The sequence below is a fragment of the Mesoplodon bidens genome (genome assembly GCF_964165515.1).
Source record: "Mesoplodon bidens genome assembly, contig: HAP1_SCAFFOLD_500, whole genome shotgun sequence".
NCBI classification, from domain to species: Eukaryota; Metazoa; Chordata; class Mammalia; order Artiodactyla; family Ziphiidae; genus Mesoplodon; species Mesoplodon bidens.
The window spans coordinates 34,609-56,367 of record NW_027671784.1 but is presented as its reverse complement, the minus strand read 5'-3'; the positions used below and the strand labels follow the sequence as shown (position 1 = coordinate 56,367).

General features: G+C 43.8%; 1 protein-coding gene across 1 annotated transcript in view; it reads right to left on the bottom strand.

Moving 5' to 3' along the window:
* Window positions 1–9,523: 9,523 nt before the first annotated feature.
* The window catches only part of LOC308611058 (U3 small nucleolar RNA-associated protein 25 homolog), a 29,531-nt gene continuing 17,295 nt past the window's right edge, over window positions 9,524–21,759 (bottom strand). Inside the window, 6 exon segments of the mRNA XM_081259995.1 lie at window positions 9,524–11,044; window positions 17,262–17,507; window positions 18,229–18,341; window positions 18,478–18,660; window positions 19,846–20,019; window positions 20,023–20,048. Of these exon segments, the coding sequence (XP_081116121.1) occupies window positions 10,801–11,044; window positions 17,262–17,507; window positions 18,229–18,341; window positions 18,478–18,660; window positions 19,846–20,019; window positions 20,023–20,048 (986 nt within the window). The 3' untranslated portion in view covers window positions 9,524–10,800.

Genomic DNA, 21,759 nt, shown 5'->3' with positions numbered 1-21,759 from the left:
TCTGTCGAACCGTCTACACCTGCAGCCGTCTACACCTACCACCCGCCCTGGTGGCCAGCAGGCCCGGGGAAGCGGCCCCGGCCCCCGCTCCCACTCCCGCCCCCGGCCATGGCGAAACGGCGGAGGGGGGCCTTCATCCGGAGGGAGCTGTGGAGAGCCACACCGGCGGACAGGTGGCGGCGCCGGGGCAGGGAGCCGGAGGGGGCGGCCAGGTGCAGGTCGAGGGGCTCGCGGGCCGCACGGACGGCACCCGGGCCCGCGGCGGAGTCTGGGTCCGGGTCAGCCACCCCGGGAGCGTCTGGGGTGCGGCCGCCTTTCAGGGCCGCCTTCTGGCCGCATAGAGCGCCCCCTCTGGCGCGCTGTGGTGGGAGGGGCCGGAGGAGGTGGGGCCTGCAGCGGTGCCCGTCGGGGGGGCGGAGCTGGCGGCCACCGCCACGGGCGACTAAAGGAGAAGGCGGAGCCGCAGCGGGAGGCAAAATGCCTATGGCACCCGGTGTTCCCAGGCGGTCTCCCATCCAAGTACTAACCGGGCCCGACCCTGCTTAGCTTCCGAGATCAGACGAGATCGGGCGCGTTCAGGGTGGTATGGCCGTAGACGGGGGCGGGGGATCATTTGAAGGGGGTCTTGAAAGGTAGGAGTTCCACAGTGGCGACAGGGCATTCTGTGCAGAGGAAACAAGACAGACAAAGATCTCTATCCATTGACCTTGCTCTATTTTCTTCCAGCATTTAGCACCATCTGAAATTATATTTTTGTCTAGCTTCTCGTTGTTTATTTTCTGTCTCCCCCATGCACTCTAATTCTCCGAGTGCAGGAAGCAGGTCTATCCTATGTGCCCAAAAGAATTCCTGGCACATGGTGGGTGCACAGTACATATTTGTAGCATGGATGAATCAGTAGGCAGTCCAAGCAAAAGGGAGAGAACGGGATTTGATGAGATCTATAAGTACTTATGTGGTTTCATTTCAACCTCACAATTCTCCTTCCTAAGAAAGATGTCATTATCTCCGTCTTACAAATAAGGAAACTGAGGTAAGACAAAGGCAAGCAACTTGACAAAGGTCACACACCCAGTAAAAGGTAAAGCTGGCATTGAAGCCTAAGCTAGCAGGTTCCAAAGTCTGGACTGTACCACAGGAAGAGGCTAACAAAGGCCTGAACTAAGTAAAGCCGTGGGAAGGGAGTCAGAGAGAAGAGTTCATGCTTAAGAGTTGCTGGGCTTAATAAAATGGACCAGACGTGGCCACAGACTGAAAGAATCCCCTGCAGATTCATCTCCATCTGAGCCGCTAGTCCTGACCTCCTTCTCAATCTCATGGGGATGACAGAAAAAACATGCAGCATTGGCCGCTAACTAGCTGTTTAACTTTGGAAGCCTTAGATATCTAATTTCTCCAAGCATGTTTCCCCCACATGAAAAAAATGGTGACAGATACTAGGTTTACGGTTGTTATGAGATGATGCAGATGAAGCACCCAGGACAGTTCCTGGCCCATAGTAGGTGTTCAATAAATATTAACTTACTTCTCTTTCCCCATGGCCTCCTGCTATCTTTTGGTCTGGGAAATACTATTCCCAGGAGGAGGACCAAAGAGGGAGGAAGTGTTAGGAGGGCATCTGCTCTGGGGCAGGTATGGAAATGGATAGTCTCAAGAAGGTAGTGAGTGACAAGCCAGGCCTGGAAGAGGTGGGTGGATAAGAGGCTAGGAAAGTACCCAGCAGTTTTCTCTATGAGGAAAACTCTGACCCCCCCCCCCTATAATGAAGGTTCAGACAAGCAACCAGAATTCCAAGTCATGTGCCCAGTCTTTTCTCTGCACAAAAGGTGTAGCCAGAGCTTGGTGAAGGGGAAGCAGGGGACCATTTGACTTGGGCCTCATACGTACAAATTTGGTTGGATTCCCAAAGGAAGTTATTCATCAAGTTATTATAATTTGGGGTGTTTAAAATGTTAATTTTTAACAGTTATCTGTGAGTTTAATTATGGATTGCACCTAGTAGTGATTTTCCATTTCTTAAAACATAATGTACACTGCTCTATACAAACTGTTTCCTGAAATAAACATGTTATTTGTGGACTCATTTTTAAAAGGGGTTAACTTATAAACAATTAAATTATACCACAAGTTTTTGTAACTGTCTTTGAATTTTCACATTTCCTATGTGTTGGAATTGTTTCAAAAAGAAGAAGAAGAGAAAAAGAGGCTTGGGTTTCTGGGTCTCTTCAGCTCAAGAGGGCACAGGGCAGTGGCAGCCCAGAGGCAGCCAGAGGGGAGGTGAAGAGCCTGTTACTGAGCTTGTTTACAGCACCACCTGGTGTTTATAACTCATTAAAATGTCACACTTCCTTGTCCTTAAGCCCTGGAATTTGCTGAGTAAAATCCCCACAGCTATTTTCTGAAGCCCTCTCTCTCAAAATTTCTTTTTCACTCACTTAAAAAGAATAAGGCTTATAGACAAGAATAACCCAAAACAGAAGTTGATGCCCCACGACTTTCCTTTGTTTTCTTTTAGCTTTGTGCTGTGGGACGGAAGGTCTGTATGTAATACTAGTTCAGACTGACTGAGCAGTGACTATGTGCCAAGCAGTTCTAAGTACCCTGCATGGATTAAGTAACTTAATTATTATAACAACTCTAGAGACAGGTATTACTATTACCATAAGCCCATTTTACAGATGTGGCTGCTGAGACACAGAGAGTTAAAGGAATTTCATAAAAATCACTAGAAAGTAGCAAAGCAAAGATTTGAACCCAGGCCTGAAGCCTTGCTTCAGTGTCCATGATTTTAAACACTGTTATGCTGCTTTTCCGTGTAGGTGCATGTTTCAAGAAAAGGTATCTTCTTAATTTTTATTTGGCCTGATATTAAGAATTTAATTTCCCTGGGTAAAGCTCGATGGACCAAGGATAAACAGAGCAGCAAACAAGTTAAAAATATGCCTTCAATAATCATCTGCTATATGAGGCATTAAGCTTCTCAGAAGCCTAGACCGCCCTTTAGAATGTCATACAATCCAGAAGGATGGCATACAAAACAACTTAGTGTTTGTTTATAACAAGGCTACCACCACCAAGAAAGCATTATAATCCTCTGTCTTTTTAAGAGTTCAACAATTTCAGATCTCTCCTTTTAAAGGGGTAGTAATAATAATGGCTACAATCTATTGAGTGCTTTTTTGTTTTTGTTTTAGAGAAGCATCAACTAGTGAAAAACAATGTGGGTTTGGGGGAATCATACTACCTGGGTTCAGATCCTGTTATTTTTTTTAATGAATTTTTATTGGCATATAGTTGCTTTACAATGTTGTGTTAGTATCTGCTGTACAGCAAAGTGAATCGGCTATACATGTACATATATCTCCTTTTTTGGATTTTCTTCCCATTTAGGTCACCACACAGCAATGAGTAGAGTTCCTTGTGCTATACAGTATGTTCTCATTAGTTATCTATTTTATACATAGTATTAATAGTGTATATATGTCCAATGGAATATTACTCAGCCATAAAAAGAAACGAAACTGAGTTATTTGTAGTGAGGTGGATGGACCTAGAGACTCATACAGAGTGAAGTAAGTCAGAAAGAGTAAAACAAATACCGTATGCTAACACATATATATGGAATCTAGAAAAAAAATTTTTTTAAATGGTTCTGAAGAACCTAGGGGCAGGACAGGAATAAAGACACAGGCATAGAGAATGGACTTGAGGACATGGGGAGGGGGAAGGGTAAGCTGGGATGAAGTGAGAGAGTGGCATGGACATATATACACTACCAAGTGTAAAACAGATAGCTAGTGGGAAGCAGCCGCATAGCACAGGGACATCAGCTCGGTGCTTCGAGACCACCTAGAGGGGTGGGATAGGGAGGGTGGGAGGGAGACGCAAGAGGGAGGAGCTATGGGGATATATGTATACATACAGCTGATTCACTTTGTTATACAGCAGAAACTAACACACCATTGTAAAGCAATTATACTCCAATAAAGATGTTTAAAAAAGTATTAAAAAAATAGTGTATATATGTCAATCCCAATCTCCCAATTCATCCCACCACCACCCCTTCTCCCTTGGAACCATACATTTGTTCTCTACATCCGTGTCTCTATTTCTGCTTTGCACATAAGATCATCTATACCATTTTTCTAGATTCCACATATGTTAATATATATTTGTTTTTCTCTTTCTGACTTACTTCACTCTGTATGATAGTCCTGTTTTTATTTTTAACATCTTTATTGGAGTACAATTGCTTTACAATGTTGTTAGTTTCTGCTGTATGACAAAGTGAATTAGCTATTCATATACATATATCCCCATATCCCCTCCCTCTTGCTTCTCCCTCCCACCCCTCTAGGTGGTCACGACGCACTGAGCTGATCTCCCTCTCAGAGACAACCTATAGGCGACTCAGGGGTCAAGCAGCAGATTGGACCACAAGACCTCTAAGTTGCTGCCAAACTGGGGATCTGGACCCATTTCCTAGTTTTGCTTTGAAATACACCTGAAGAAATGAAAAACAGGTGGTCGCCAACTTTCAGAGAATTGAAGTCTGTTTTCTTGCCAGTTATTTTTCTGCCACCATCAGTTTCCATAAACCCTATGAGGAGACATATGTCCTCCCTCATTCTTACAGATCCAGTTGGGTTGGAGATGACGGAAGTGATGGCACAAAGCCAGACACGTCTTAGCGCTCACTCCGCACTGTCACCAAATGGCCAGGCGTCAACCTTGAAGCACAGTCTCTATGCTGGTTCCTGCAGAGACAAGAAGAAAGAAGAAAGAATAGGCAGAGCCTTTGGACTTCAGGACTTGTGATCCCATTTTTGTCCTCTGTAGCCGTTAGGACTTGGCAATACAGCCTGAGGCCAACAATACTGCCTGGCCTCAGTGGCTGAAACAAATGAGGGATTTAGGTTTTCACAGAAAAGTGTGAAGAGAGACCATGCAGAGCTGGGATGCAGCTTCAGGATATGACCTGAGAGCCAGGCTCCTTCTGCCCTTTGGCTCCACCATCACTTCTGTGTTGCAGGCAGGAAAAAGGGAAGAACAAGAGGAAAAAGTGGTGTTCCTACCAGTTTCAAAGAGCTCTCCTAAGAGTCTGCCCCAAGGTTAGTGCTCTTTTCCCTGGCCACACCCTACCGCAAGGGGGACTGGGCACTTTGTCACCCAATAAAATCCAGGGTCCTCTTACTAGGGAAGTAGGAGGCGAGTACAGGGCAAACAACAGCAGTCTCTTCTACTTTCTCTCATGTCCCTCTGTCAGGATAGTGGAGATTGTACCCCGCTTTCTAAAGATGAGAAAGCTGAGCGGTGGCCAGGAGGACCTGCACAGAGCCACAGTGGGTTGGTGGTAATGTTGGTGTCAGCACCCAGCTCAGGGCCGGTTTTGAAAAATGATGAACACAAAAGGCAGAAATCCATGAACCTCTGTGGGCAAACAGCAGCTGTGAGCCCAGGGCCATCTCTGTGGGGAGTCAAACTGACAGATGAGAGGGGCTGCAGGGTGCAGTGAGAATGAGGGCTGCAGGACACAGGGCTCCATGTCATTCCCTGGGTTGGCAAGAGCTAGACAGCTTTGGCCTTGGCTCAGTTGGGAGAACAGATGGGCAGGAATTCGGCACAGCTTCCAAATCAGCCAAGCAGCAAAGACTGCCTTCTTTGCCCTTGTCAGCTGAGGCTACAGCTCCCACCAGTCCCAGCCAGCTGCAGAGGCCCAAGCCTGAAGACCATGACAACTTGGCCCGGCCTGTGCCATGCCCCGCCCACTGTGGGAGCCAGGAGGACAAGCAAGTGCAGGTGTTCCACCCAGCAGTGAGGGTGACACCTAGGTGGAGCTGCCCACCAGGTTCAGATTTCTCTGTGCAGGGCGAGCAAGCCTTGTAGCAATCCAGTCTCAGCCCTGACTCCTTTGGCGCATAGGACTCTTAACTATTGAGACAGCCAGCCCGTTTGATTGACGTCCAGACCTCTGTTCTTTCTCATGCTCTCACCTCCCACAGGAATGATGGCAACGTGGCCAGAGGTGAAAGGCAAATCCAGGAATTATACCGAAATGCAAGCAATGCAGAGAGAACTCCTTCCCACATCTGAAGAAAGGAGGGTCCTCACAGAAACAAGGCAATCGATGAGGGGATAGGAACGCGTGTTCAGCTCAGAAACAGGACATAAAATACATAGAATTTTACTGCAGCTCTGGCTAGAGCATATGGTATAAGAGGAAGAAATACAAGTCTTTAGAAAGAAATGCACCTTGTGCTGTCAGCTAGACGTGGTAGGTTCATTCTCTCTTTCTCCCTCCAAAGACTACATGAATCTTGGATTATCTGTGTATCTACTCCCAATTCACTGACTCTGGTATTAAAAGCAGACTGAAATTTGTTTAGAATTCTACTTAGCTAGAAAAGTTCTTTTTTTGAATGAGACTGAAATTTGTTTAGAATTGTTTAGCTAGAAAAGCCAGAAAAGCTTTTTGTGAATGGTGCAAGGATGACTACCATGACTCCTTTAAAGAGAGAAGCTGGGAAAGAGATGGGAAGGAGAGGCCGGGCCGGCTGTGAGGGCCCCACCCCCAGGAGGATGCTCCCTGAAAGCAGCAGTCTGTGCAGTGCCCACCACACCCCTCCTCCGTGAGGCTCTGGCGCCCTGCAGCCACCTGCAGGTTACACGATGAGGCTCTTCCAATGAGTATAAAGAACCCCCAACCCTGCTCCCTTACCCCAGGACTTCTATAATCTTGAGACCCTAGACTCATCAAAGCTACACTCTGCAGCCTGAAGATCTGTCCACACAGCCAAGGGAAGGCTGGGCAGGAGGCAGCCAGCAGGCTCTCACACCACCTGCCTCCCCTCCTTCCTCAGTGGCTCCCACGAGGGCACAATCAGGGCGGGGAGGCTTCATGAGCCCCCCTTGGCCCTCTGGGATGTGAGGAGTCAGCAGGGATTCATACCCATCCTGCCGGGACCATCTGCACTCAATTATAAGCCCTTTGGAAGCCAGCAGAGGGCTGTTAAGCTGCCGCTGGTTCTCTATGATTAGCTAGTTCTTGTCTTTTGAATACTGCATATGGTGCAGCCAGCTGCAGAAAGCATTCATGACTCAAAGCTTTTTTCCCCTCAAAGAGAAAAGTGCTAAGTTGTTATTACTATGGGAAGAAAAAAAAAAGTTTAAAACTCTTACTTTCTGGTTAAGTTCCTCTTCCTACCTTAAAATTCTACCTCTTCCCAGGATTGGGACCATTCCTTTGTCTGTTTTCTACCAGCACTATATAGGTACTTGCTTGCTGAAGATGAGCCTTGCTAAGAAATATCAAGATTGTGTATAATTCCAGCTCAGGTGTTGTTATCCGTGGTCCAGTAGACCCTCTTCTCTCCCTTATTTTGTGTGAGAGACCTGACGTTAAGGCATGCTTTTGATGAAACCACTCCAAAAAGTCAACTCTTTGCAATCAACTCAGGAGCCAGCGCCACTGCTGAGGCTTACCTTCTTTCCCAGGTGCTGAGCCAGGAACAGAAGCAATACTGCTTGGTTCGCACTTGAAACCCTCAGTGTTCTCTGTAGGCGAGAAGCAGTTAGCTGGCTACAAGCTAGCATTAAAATCAGTAGGGATGCTTAAAAAAAAACATGTATTTCTGGGGCTATACATAGACTTGAAATCCAGGCTCACATGTGAGTGGAGGTCCAGAGAAGATGGAGATTTGAGAGTCTTGTGAATAGTGATAATGAAAGCCATGAATTAGCTACAATTCACAGGGAAAAGAATATGGAAATAGAAGATGGGGGTAATCAGAGTCCCTTCTTCCTCATATCTCTGAACTAGGCAAATAACTCGTTTCTTTTCTCATAATACACAGGCTCTATGGTAAACACAGCACAAATATGCCAATAACCACAGGGCACTCTATGGATAAGACAATTCTTTGTAGAGTGGATACATGTATAACTGATTTGCTTTGCTGTACACCTGAAACTAATGCAACATTGTAAATCAACTATACTCCATTTTAAAAATATATATTTAAGAAAATGTTCTTTGTACCATGAGTTTGGCTGGCTTAAGCCTATAAATTTGCAAAACTTTAGGAACCCATCTATATATGGAATGAATAGTTCTACTCTCCATGTTGAGAGACAAATAAAAATGCCTATTTAAATATCTAGCAGGAAAAGTACCCCAAAAGTGATTTCACTTTTTTTTTTTTTGATGAGCAATTTTAAGCATGTCCAAGAGGAAGAAAATCTGTACCAATATGGGTTGTTCCACTGAGCCTAATGGGAGCCACATGTCTATCTGACAAGGGAGTTACAAGTTTGGAAAGGGAGAAAACAAAAGGAACCCTGTGTTGTTAGTCTGAAATTGGAGGTAAGGTATAAATTCATGGTTTTCAATATATGGATACAGAAATAAATTTAGATGTCATGGGCACATAGGTATGTGTATACATATACACACATGCAGATATTCCCAAACTCTGACCACTGAGATGGCCTGGGACCAGTGGCTCCACAACAGTACTGGGTACACTTAGCACTCAAATCTTCGCTTTAAGATAATTTTCCACTAAAGCAAGCAGGGCTGGAATAGGGAAAGTACAAGACAAACTTGGAATGTCTTATAGTGTCAGAAAATAAAGAAATGCCCAAGTTAAAGGGGGATGTGTCAAGACGACACAGGAGCCAGCTTGAAGGTGTTCCTGCTGGCCACATCTGAGACCATTTAAGCATCTAAAGGAATAACGATAATAACCAATTACAACCCACTGAATAAAAACTGAAGAATCCATACTTGTAATATTAATATAAATTAATAAAGGGGGAATAAGTGATTCTATAGTGGAAAAGTCTGGCAAGCACCACCTTAAACAAGTGGTCAGTTAGTGTCATAACGATGGGACAGGTGGAAATCATGCACCGCTTGAAGAGATGCAGCGAGGAAGACGCAGCATTGCTTCTATGCTGCTCCTGCCAAAGATGCATAAACTAAACCTAACCTAACCTAATCTGACAGGAAACACCACCCAAAGTAACTGGCCTGTAATCTTCTAAAGTGTCAACGTCCATTACTCAGCCATGAAAAGAAATGAAATTGAATTATTTGTAGTGAGGTGGATGGACATAGAGACTGTCATACAGAGTGAAGTAAGTCAGAGAAAAATACCGTATGCTAATGCATATATATGGAATCTGAAAAAAAAAAGGTTCTGAAGAACCTAGGGGCAGGCTAGGTAGACGGAGGCATAGAGAATGGACTTGAGGACACGGGGAGGGGGAAGGATAAGCTGGGACGAAGTGAGAGAGTACCATGGATTTATAATACACTACCAAGTGTAAAATAGATAGCTAGTGGGAAGCAGCCGCATAGCACAGGGAGATCAGCTCGGTGCTTTGTGACCACCTAGACGGGTGGGATAGGGAAGGTGGGAGGGAGACGCAAGAGGGAGGAGATACGGGGATATATGTATAGCTGATTCACTTTGTTATAAAGCAGAAACACACCATTGTAAAGCCATTATACTCCAATAAAGATGTTTAAAAATTTTTTTTAATTTAAAAATTAAAAAAAAGGTCAAGAAAGCCAAGAAAAAGCTGAGGTACCATTCAGAATAAAGGCCACTACAGAGATATGACAACTCAAAGCAGTATGTAACTCTGAACTGCATCCTTTTGCTATAAAGGTTATTATTGGGACATTTGGCAAAATCTGAATGGGGCCCAAGGATTAGTGGCAATTTCCTGATTTGACGGTTGTTTTGAGGTTACATAGAAAAATGTCCTTGTTTACATGAAATACATACTAAATTCAGGAGTGATTTTTAGGAGTGACAGGCCCAGCAACTTGGCAATTTATTTTCAGATGATTCAGGTTCTGAATTGGTAATTTTTCTGTCTGAGAATAGTTCAATTTTTTTTTTTTTTTGGCCACGCTGTGCAGCTTGCAGGATCTTTGTTCCCTGACCAGGAACTGAAACTGGGCCTCGGCAGTGAAAGCGCCGAGCCCAAACCACTGGACCGCCAGGGAACTCCCTAAAAATGTTTTTAAAAGTGTAACTTCTTTTCCTTTTTATGTTATATGACTTAAAAAATGACTATAGCAATGAAGACAGTGGTGTTGACGATGAATTTGCGACATCAAGAATTTCATAAAATTATTTCTTGAAATAAGGTAGAAATTCATGTTATTTTATATAATGTGACTTTTAAGTATATATTTTCATTAAAACATTTAGGAGTTAAAAAAAGATCAGTGAACGAATGTGCTCTTCTAGGTTGAATTAAAATAGAATATTTAAGGTTTAAAAAAGTTTGGCTGGGGAAAAATAACAGTTTTGCAAAACCTTTGCGATCCAAAACTAAGATGATATTCAACAGCAAGAAGTATTCCAATTTCTCATAACCAGTTCTCACAAGCAAAGAAATGCATGCTTCACTTTAAGAAGGTGTCAAATAGAAACAGGCAAATCTGAAAGAGTTCACCAAGTGTAATAAATTAGAGGTGAAATCACAACAAAAGAATTTATGGTGTACAAAAAAATTCACAAGTAGAAGATTCCTTCTATCAACTTCTCAGAGTTCCATGAGCTCTCCCCTGACCTCTGAAAGATGGGTTTTACCAAAATCTGGTTTACACGGAACTTTTCAGGTATATATGGTCTGAAAAGAAAGGAGTATCTGCTAAGAACCTGCCTGGTGCTCCTTCCTTGTTGCAGCCCTTCTTTGTGTAAGTGATCAGAATCAGGTCCAAGAGACACAGAATCAAGCATGACATATCACACCAAACACCATTTCCTGTCCAACCAATTCTCATCTCTCTCCAGTAATGAAAAGGTGGACGTTCTTCTTGGACTGCAGCATCTGTGCAGCCTGCTCCACCCCGACCACAGCAGACAGCCTCTGGGCATCGTACTTGGAGTAGGGGACAGTGCAGGTCCAGGCAGCTTCCTCTCCTCTGGTGGTGGCTTGCAGCATGTTACAGACTTCACTGTAGAAGTGGGGATATGTTGGCAGTTCATAGAAAATTAGGTTCCTGATGCCTTTTATTGTGTATCTGTTAGAAGGAGAAAGAGAGGCTATGTCTACATGAGAAAGTTTATGGAAAAGCCACCGAAGAGTTTTACAGGGACATAGTCACTCTCGCTGTTTCATGCAAGGAGAAAGACCATGGCACAAATAACACACAGACCAAAAGTTACTCTAATTTGAGCTGGAGGGGCTCATTTTTTGTGACAGTGTATTTGAATTCCTAATGTTTGGCTTAAGATAATGATAAAATGAATTTGCACTTCTTGAGCCTAATCTGAGCAGACTGAGGTAGGGTGGGGAAGAATAGTAGACAAGGATTAGAAATCTGTCGCAGAAAATTTGAAAAGCAGGCATTTCCAATTTAACATTATCCTAATTATAATCAGGCAAAACAGTGTTCTGTAATGGAGCTGAGGTCAGACCAGACCCAGTACATAAAATAAACAGCATAAACTGTAAATGCACTCCCATTAGTCTTTTCTTGTCATTCTGTAGACATGTTAACTCCATGGCAGATGTCCCAAGTTCACCCATTTACAAAATCCTGCCCGAGGACCCATTAGGCATTATGGGAAGGCAATTAATTTCAACAGCTTCCTCGCTTCTTTCCCTGCTGCACAGGGCTGCATGGTGTGGGGGGTTGCAGACCCTAGGGACGCGCCTTACGGTTCGGGTTGAGGTCAATCATTCCCTCTTGGGCTCCATGACCAAAGATTTTATACGTTGACAAGTTTCTGATTTTTCCTGTTAAGACTCTCATACAGGGCTGATGTCAGACTCCCTCGGGAATTTTATTTTATTCATGGACGGTAAGTTTTCCTTGTCTTTTTATCCCTTGGCTCATCCTGATCTCTCTGGAGACCCTCCTCTCCCAAAATATAACTGCAGTCCATTACTTGGATCAGCTTTCCACATCCTCTTTCCATAAAGGAATTTTAATGGCTAATGATGTTGAAAAAACACAGTTCTGCCTCAGTAGTTATCAAAACAGACACAGAGTTCCATTTCTGCTTAGTATGTAGAAAACTCAAGAGAATACTGCTCCCATGCTAACAAGAAAAAGATAATCTACAACAGTGTTCCTTTTCCTGAGCCTAGACAGCTGATGTCACAGGGCAACCAAGTGAACTGATTCAACGGTGCCCTGGTGTGTGTTTAACAACTGATTCTCAGTGGGGGAGGATAGGTGCTGATTTGAAGCATTTGCCAATTTCTGTGGTGTAAATACTCCATTTCAAGCTACCAGTGTCATGTTGCTGAACTTGGAACTGGGAAGAGATGTGCAACCATACCTTAAGAGCTGGTATGAGCCAGCTTCAGCCCATCACTGACTGAATTCCAAAGAGTGACACGATGGTCTGAAGAAAGACAGGACATATGAACCACTTCACCTTCGGCAGAGCACAGTGGGGAAGAGGGCAGCTGCTAAGAAAGTGGGTAGGAAGAAAAAAGCTACACTTTTAACAAGTTCTTAAAGGGCAATTATGGGCTTGCATGACAGTTCAGAATCCCTGGGATTCCCGGACACTCCTTTACTTCACAGTCATGATGGCTTTTCCAAAGGTCTCCACTGGGAGCCCTGGAAAGACTGGACGCAAGGCAGAAGACCTGAGAGACCCCGATGGTGGTGCAGACATGAAAACTCACTCTCTTCCCAGAGCCATGTTGTATATGAAGCTAAAGCCTGAAGCCAGTGAGGGGGCAAAGGTCAACTGCCAGGGTGGAGTCAGAAGCAGCAAAACTGTGTGCCCTAAGGGAGGAGCATTAACCCCTCACCCCATCCCTCCCCACCACAGGACTTACATCCAGTAGAAAGAGCAGTCTGGGGAAAGGGGAAAGGGCATGAAGACTGGGGAAAGGGCGTGAAGCCTGTTCAGCCCAAGATCCTGCACTGATGTAAGCAGATGTTTGCCACCACTGCAGAGATGCAGGGAACTCTTTCCCACCAAGACCCCTCGTAGAACAAGGCAGAGGCTGGCCACCATGGAGGGTGGTGCAGAAGCCCTGAGAAAGCGCCAGCTCCAAAGCCCAGGATGGACAGAACCTGCCTGCATCTGAGCTGGACCAGGAGGAGAACAACTGCCCCACTTCAAGCCTTAGGGGAGGAGCGAGCAGGAGCAGCCTGCTACTGGGGGAGGGGCCGGAGCGTGGGAGAGGCTCTCCCTCGGCACAGGGGTGCAGGGCATGGTGAAAGCTGAGAGGGGAGCAGGACACTGAGACAAGGCCCTCCAGCACTGGGCCCCACAGTGGGCCACTGTCTGCTGGAGGAACTGGCAGTTTGTGGTAACTAGAAGGCAACGACGGTAACAACCAAATCCTAACTAGATTCACAACTGCCACGCTAGTGGCCTGACAGAAGAGGCGTCCAGGCCAGCTACTTACTCAGGCACTACGTTCAACTGACAATTACAAAAAACACAGAAAAGCAAGAAGAAGACATTAAAACCATGAGGTATCATTTTGACTATCAAGTCACTGGAAAAAAGGAGAATTTACAGAAATATTTACAGAATTTACAGAAATAGGCTAATGGAGTATAAATTATTGTGAGTGTGTATTTCACCGGGGAGGGGAGAAGATGGGAGTGGCAACACACAGCAAATTTTAAACTGGGTACAGCTTTTGAACAAATAAGTTTTCCTTTCCAAATTTATCCTAAGGAAATGCCTAGGCAACTATGCCATCAACTACGCATATGGATGCTCTTGGCATTATTGTATATAATAACAGAAAACAACAAATCAATATGCCCATTAAAAGGAAACTGGGTTAATTATATACCCATACAATGTAACACTATGCAACCATTAAAAAGGATGCTATACACACCTTAAAAGATTACTTATAATTACACAGAAAAGGTATTTTTACAATGTAAAGATTTAGCAGACCTACCTTGACCAAGTGATTACATTTAGTATCACCAAAAACGGGACAAACTGACACCCTGGGCCTCTTGAGGAGATGCAGGGGGAAGTACACAATATCCTCTATGTAGAATTCTTACTAAAATAATGTTTAAATCTTTGGTCCCCGAACTCTAATGCTCACTGAATCACCTATTTGTTTTTTAAACATACCTGTAATTGGTCCCCATCCCCAAACACCATGATTTAATTGATACTGGGGTATGACCAGGGCATTCAGATTTTTAAAAGCTCCCCAAGGGGATTCTAATATGTAGCAAAGTTTGGGAACACTGATCTAAATAATAAGAAAACAGCCAAATCCAGATGTGGGACATTCTACAGGAAACTGGACTGGACTCTTCAAAACATATCAGTATCACAGCAAGAAACAAAGGCAGAGACTTATTCTAGATCAGGGTTTCTTAACCCTGGCACTACTGCCATTTTAAGCCAGGTAATTCTTTGTTGTAAGGGCTGTCCTGTGCACTGTAGGACGTCTAGCAGCACCCAGGCCTTGACCCGCTTGAACCACTAGACCACTAGAATAACCCTCCAACTGTACCAACCAAAAATGTCTCCAGATATTTCCAAATGTCCCTTGGGGAGCAAAACTGCTCCTGCTTGAGAACTGCTAAAATAGACTAAAGAAACATGTCACGCAAATGCAATGTAGGATTCTTAACTAAATCCTGGATTGGGGTGGGGGGGGTGGTGAGAAACAGCTGTAATAGTCATTTTGGGAACAACTAGGAAAATTTGCATACAGACTAAATACTAGATGGTATTACTGCAGTAATGTCAAGTGGTATGTTAATGGTGTTGTGGTTAGATAAAAGAATGTTGTTTTTAAGCTCTACAGGCTGAAAGATTTAGGAGTTAAGTGTCATGAAGCCTCCCATAATTTACTCTCAAATGGTTCAGGAAGAAAAAATAAGAGATGTGAGTGGAAAGAGAGAAGGAGAGACAGAGAATGTGGGTGCATGAGAATGTGGCAAAATGCTAACAGCTGGTGAAGCCTAAGTGGAAGGAGTTAGAGATGTTCACTGGGATAGTCTTACAATGTCTTTTGAAATGAAATCTTCCCAAATAGAAAGTTGGAGCGGGGGCAGGATATAGTAGAACTATATATATATATAAACTAAAAAATACATCCATAACATACAAGTATATACCAAAATGCTAACTTATTTAAGCTTTTTTTCAATAAGCACATAAAACATTCAAGATAAAAGAAAAAAAAATCCAAATGTGTACACTGTGATCCCAATGTTGGTGTCGTTTTTAAAATGCCTGTGTCTGTGTGTGTGTGCACGTGCACATGTTTTTTACATCAAAGAGACAGGAAAGAAATACACCAAAATGGGTGTTTATATCAGTAAGATGACAGGTGATCCCATTTTTTTAACCTAGATTTTCTAGGTTCTCTACAATAATTGTGTAATACTCTTATAATGAGAGTATTTTTAAAGCAAAATAAAACAACAAAACCAATTCCAATAGGTATTATATTTAAAACCCAAGAAAATCTCTCTTAGTACCAATTCGTGCACAGTAGAGACTAGGCATCTCCTGGAAATAAGAGCACGTGACCAGAACCTCTTCAGAGGGGCAGTTAGTAACAATTCCCATGGTCTTCTGCACCTCTTCCCCTGCCTTCCTCCTCTCCTGTATGTGCTTTGGGTCTTCGGTGACCCCTACAAATATGGCGTAACACTGTGACAGGACCCAAAACTAAGGACATTCCCGATGTCTATGTTACCTGACAACTGTTAAAGATAAATGAGGCAACCACAACTGACTTGCAAGGCTGGCTCCTGCATACAGTCTATAAAGACGAGGTCTGTTACTTCTATAACTGGGGTTCTCCCTGGGGCAGGGAGCACTCAGAAACACCCCACTAGCGTTTCCCACCTCCAGAAATCCTACCTCCAGAGTTTCTGATTGCCCCCTGCTTAAGAATCCTTCCTGTGCTAACCCACTGATGATGCTCAGAGAAAGAACTGTGAACTGTCCTCCCCTCAGGAGGGCCATCATGACCAAATGCCCATCCCATCCTAAGATTCTACTGGTTTCATCCCCCCAAAGAAAACAAATCCTCAGGATGAAAGTTTTTTGCTAGCTCACAAATGAACTGCAATATGTCTAACACGGCCTACTTCCATAGAGAATATAAATACAGAATTTTAAAGCTGGATACTAAAGTGTAAAATACATGTACTTTTCCCAAGGTCAAATGAAAAAATCAAATCACAAAGACACTGCAGATCAAAATACCCATCATCACCTTGGTGACCTCTCAAGCAAAAAAATCTATAGCTGGGAACCTTGAGATAATTGGCAGTTGCAGATTATCTCCATTCAACTTAAACACCCACTAACCTGGTCCAGGGTACAAAGCTAATGGCACGTGTTCGGTTTGTCTTTATAGTGACTTTGGGGACAAAACAGTTTGGTCAATAAATGAACAGTGTAAGACAGAAGACTGTCCTGCCTACTTAAGAGAAAGGGCTCCTTTGACATCATGCCCTCTCCTTGAAAAGCTGCTACTTGAGAGCAGTCCTCATCCCAGCTTAGTTCACACTTGCTACAGACAATCACGCTGGGAAGTTTTCCAATCCATCCACTTCATTTAAAGGACTTGCTTTGACGTATCAAGCTTTTGGAAAACTAAGGGCTCTTTAGACCTGCTGAGTGCAAACTCCCCCAAAATACCATTTCCAACATGAATGAAAACAACAACTCACTGGAACAAAGCAAATAATGATGCCAGCAAGAAGCAAACCCTGAAGCCCTTAAATATTCACCTCTAAGCCCCTCACCTTTTGCTTCTCCTAAACTTCAAGGAGCCCCTTAGTCCTGGTTCTCCTTGGTGCAGAAGTGTGTGTGCACTGCCTCAGGACAAATGAGAGCTTTCTGAACACTGACCCTGTACTCAACTTCCATCTCCACAGACCACACAGTCCCCAGGTGTTTCATCTGTGCTTCTACGACAGGTTCCTCCCTTTCCTGTATTCAGTTGAGAGCTGCTCAGCTCTGTAATGTCCTTCTTGAGGGGTATACCCACAGCTACAGGAGGTACCCTAAGTATGGACCCACTCCAGATCTATATACAGGTTATGCTGTAGTCACTCATTCGTTTCTACCACCTTTTCCAACAATGCCCATTTTGAAAGAAAACCAACCAACCAATCAACAAAAGTCTGTCCAGCCCCCCAAACTCTGGCTTGTCTGCAGGAGGTGAAGCAAGGGAGGACCTTATAACACAGCAAAGCCCACCATGCACTTGGAAGCAGACCCTCCAGAGAGGACACTTGAAACCTGGCCCTATTTTACCTTTTGTAGAAATGGAAGCGCTCTGTGAGGAGCAGGAACTGCTTCTCTCCTTGAAGGAAGAAGCGTCTGGCCCTGGAGACACCAGACTTCTGGGTGTACTCGCAGATATGAGTGAAGTTCAGTTCCTCCTTCTTGAGGTAATTTCGGAGACGCACGAAGTCAAAGTAGGAGGGGACATAGATAAGCGTGTGAGACATGACTGCATCACGATACTGAGGCAAAATCTTGTTGACGAAAAAGTCAAACCTGATTCGGAAAGGCGAAGGGCAGAGTCAGTGGTCTAGAGGTGAGCCATAGTGTCACTGCCAACTGCATGACCCTGGGCAAGTCACAATCTCCTTCTACCTCCCCTAAGAGGCCAATTTGGCCTACCTCATTGCAAAGAGATTCTGTAGGGATAAAACTTGTTAAGCGCATCAAAAAGTAAGTGCCAACACTATTCATCATAAAGAATAGATGTGATGCTGGTATATCCCAGAGAATTATTCTAGGAAGTACGTAACTGTATCATTCATTCATTCAGTTGTCAGTCAGTCAGTCAACAAATAATTACTGAACACCTACCACGTGTTAAGCACCATTCTGCTACCATGGGTCCCCTGACTAAACACAAGGAGAAGACGGGGAAATTACATAGAGAATTAGGAAAACAGTTCTTGCCCTGAAGGGCTTAGAATTAAGTTGTTGACATGAGGCATTAAAAAATTAATGTAATTAAAAAATGCCACAGTCTAGGGGAAAGTACCCTTGATTTACTAACCCTGGCACTATTGGAACTAGGACAACACACCATTTCTCTGGCCTTCAGTGTCCTCCTCTGTCAATGGCATGATTGGATTCAGTTATCTCATTTCATTTCGTAAATGGTAACTAAGAAAGCCAACGTGGAATACAATTCTAAATTTGAATGCCCAAGTAAAATCCCTCTCTGTGACCCCCAGGGATCCAATGGGACAGGGGAGGGTACCTGGCATCAATCACTGAAGCTAGGTTTTCAGGTTCCATCCTCGGGAAGACATGTGGGAGCTGCACCAGGACATGACTGATGCAGCCTGTCATCGGGACGTTCCTCACAGCCACCTGCCAGGTGTCAGTGAGAACATTAGGAAGTGAGCTATCCCCATTGTTGACCAAATGCTGTCCTCTCCTTCTGCCTCATGACCCAAACAATACACAATACTTCATGAAAATTCAGAGAAAGAAGGAGAGAACCCACCTGGCCTTGCACATTGACGCAGTACTTGTTGAACACAGAGTTGATCTGGGCATCCTGCAGGGCCCCAAACAGCAGCGTCTGACGATAGTACTTGGACCGATTATTGAGGTTCCACATGCGCACTCGAGAAAAGTCCACCCCATGTGAGTCCAAGGGCAGTAGGTTCATGTGGCTCATCAAATGCTTTGAGCAGAAGTAATACTCCATTAATACTTATTGAACACTTACCTGCTGGGCGTTGCTAACCTCTCTATAAGCCCATCATCTTATTTAACCCCATGAAGTAGATACTATCATCTCCCAAATTACAGCAAGAAAACAGGCTCAGATGGGTGAGTGACTTGCCCAGAGTCAAGCGAACAAGAAGAAAAGCTCAAACTGGCCACCTTGTGGATCTCTCAAAAAGGATCAAGATGCGACCTATACAGAGTATTTCTTTTCAAGGAAATTCTGAAATGCCACTCTGGTCACTCTGTAAGCAACTCAGTTCCAGACTTGGACAAGAAGGGAAATGACACGGAAAACAGAGCTGCTGTCCTTCCATGACTTGGTTCCCAAAACGTTAGAAAATTCCCTGAGTGACTACATGTGCCTTTTGCTCAAAATAAAGATGACTCAACCATCGACATGCCTGTTCTATTTTAATCATATTTTTACCTTGTAATGTATATTGAAGGGTCACAAGTACCATAAGTTTATTCCCTACTTTATAAATAAGTACTCCCCTTTATCTGTCCCAAACTTACTCCAAGTCCTGGGGTTGTAGAAAAGGTAAATGCTCACATGCCTTATAAAAATAAACCTATAGTTCTGTGATGAGGATTGTTCCAAAGCACAATCCTAAACCCCAAAACATTGCAGAGTATGTTGAGAGGGAGAAAAAAAATTATAGTACAAATTACAGTAGGGGGACAAAAACATCTTACGTTTCTCTGTAAAACATCACAAATTAAGAAATCATGAGCAATGTTTTCCCATCTCCACTGAAGACCAAACAAAAGAGAACGAGCATAAATAGGAGGAACTATTTTAGATAAAAACATTCCTGGTGAGGAGGGATTTCAATCAGTCAACCAACCAACCAACCAACCAACCAACCAACCACACTAAACTGGTCTATTACTAGAAGCAACTTTTAAGGGGAAGAAATCTTTTCTGGAGATTTGAAAATGTTGACAAGAATTTTAATCTTTCTGGATACTTTACTGACCAACTTGTGGGTAGAAGAGGGGACAACATTTCCCGTTTTCAAATTGGAAAATGTGGAATATTTCCATTTCCAAGCTGAGTTTTAATCTGGACTTTAATAACCATTTCAGACTCAAACCACTGAGCTTCTTGTCTCTAAATGTTAATGACCAGCATTACCAAGACATGCTCCCAGTTCTGCATCAGGTAAATGTCAGCTTGATCAATGATGAGAAGCTCAATACAAGACAAAAAGTCAAAATCTCTCTTCTTCTCTCCTTCTCCACCAATGATGGTCCTCAAGCCCAGGGGGGAGGCAATGAGGATGTCTGACGAATAGAAGGGGGCATAAAGTCAGATGCTTCTCTGCAGTATTGCCACCCCTATACACAAAACAGCCAAGCACACATCAGTTCATGAGTCACCACCAAGCCATTAGCTTCCACCCTCTCCAACTGCAGCCTCCCCTTGTACCTTCCACATCTTCCCCTTTGCATGTAATTGTGCTCAAACTGCTTTAATTATTAAAATCATCATCGTCATCATCATCATCCCTCCTTTGCATCTACGGTCCCTTCTAGCTCCCACCCTCTTCTTTTCCTTCACTGGCAAACCTTCCAAAAAATTATCTCTACTTTAAAATCCCCCACTGACTCCTTAATGTACTGCAATCTGCCTCTGAGTCTCAGGACACCACTGAAATGACTCTTGCCAAGGTCACCAACAGCTCTCAGTTACCAATTCAATGGCACTTTAGTGTTTCTTGTCACGAATGCATAAGCACACCCTCCTTGAAATGTTCTTTTCCTTACTGGTGGTTTCTATCACTTTAACACTTACTTCTATTACTGACCTGGTTCTTATCTATTTTTCCATATTCAAAGAGCTCTTCAACAAATCCCTGGATTCACCCACAAGTTCTCTTTCACTCTACATAAAGCTTTGGATAAATATATTCACTAATTATGGCTTTAACATTATCATCACAAAAATTTATATTTCCTGCCCACATCTCTTTCCTAAGCAACAAGTAGCAGTCTGTAAAGAGCCCAGATCATATGTGAAGGAGATTCACTTGCTAATCTTAAAGCATCTACCAGAGGGGCAGAAGTTGGCTGGGACTCTCTCTGGGGACAGAATGCTGGCAGATGCCATTTTTACAAATTCCCTCTACCTTGATGGCACTGGTGGGTGCCACTTTTTTGCACTCTCACTCTAAGTTGCTAACAGTGGTGGTGGGTGAGTACCCCCTACCCCACGGCCCTGCACTGCCTGTGTGCAGCACTGACAAACATGGACAACGAGCAGCCACGCCTACCCCATCTCATGCCACTCGCGGGACATGACCTGAGGCAACAATCGCATGTAGCCCACACAGGGGACACTCCTTGAGCACCAGGCTCAGGCAGATGGGGGTGGGACTGCATTTCTAGACTCCATGGGAGTGAAACAAACAGAGAGAGTTTATAAGATGACCAAGAACTAGGAAAAAGTTAAAAATACAGTTCATCTCCCACACAGGGCCACTCCTTCAAGACGGGGCAGTAACTGTTTTGCATAATACACAGAAACAAAGACGGAGAGTCAAGCAAAATGAGGAAGCAGAGGAACATGTTCCAAATGAAGGAACAAGATAAAACCCCAGAAAAAATATTTAATGAAACAGATGTAAGTGATTTATCCGATAAAGAATTCAAAGTCATAGTCCTAAAGATGCTCACCAAACTTGGAAGATGAATGAACGAACACAGTGAGAAACTCAAGAAAGAGACAGAATATAAGCAAGTTCTAAACAGAACTCACACAGCTGAAGATTATAATAATTGAACTGAAAAATACACTAGAGGGAATCAACAGCAGACTAGATGGTAGAAAAGAACAGATCAGTGACCTGGCAGACAAGGTAGCAGAAATCACCCCAACAGAACAGCAAAGAGAAAAAATATTTTTAAAATATGAGGACAGTTTAAGGGAACTGTGGGACAACATCAAGTGTACTATCATCGGTGTTAAGGGGTCGCAGAAGAAGAGAGAGAAAGGGGCACTAACACCCACATTATAGGGGTCCCAGAAGGAGGACAGAGAAAGAAAGGG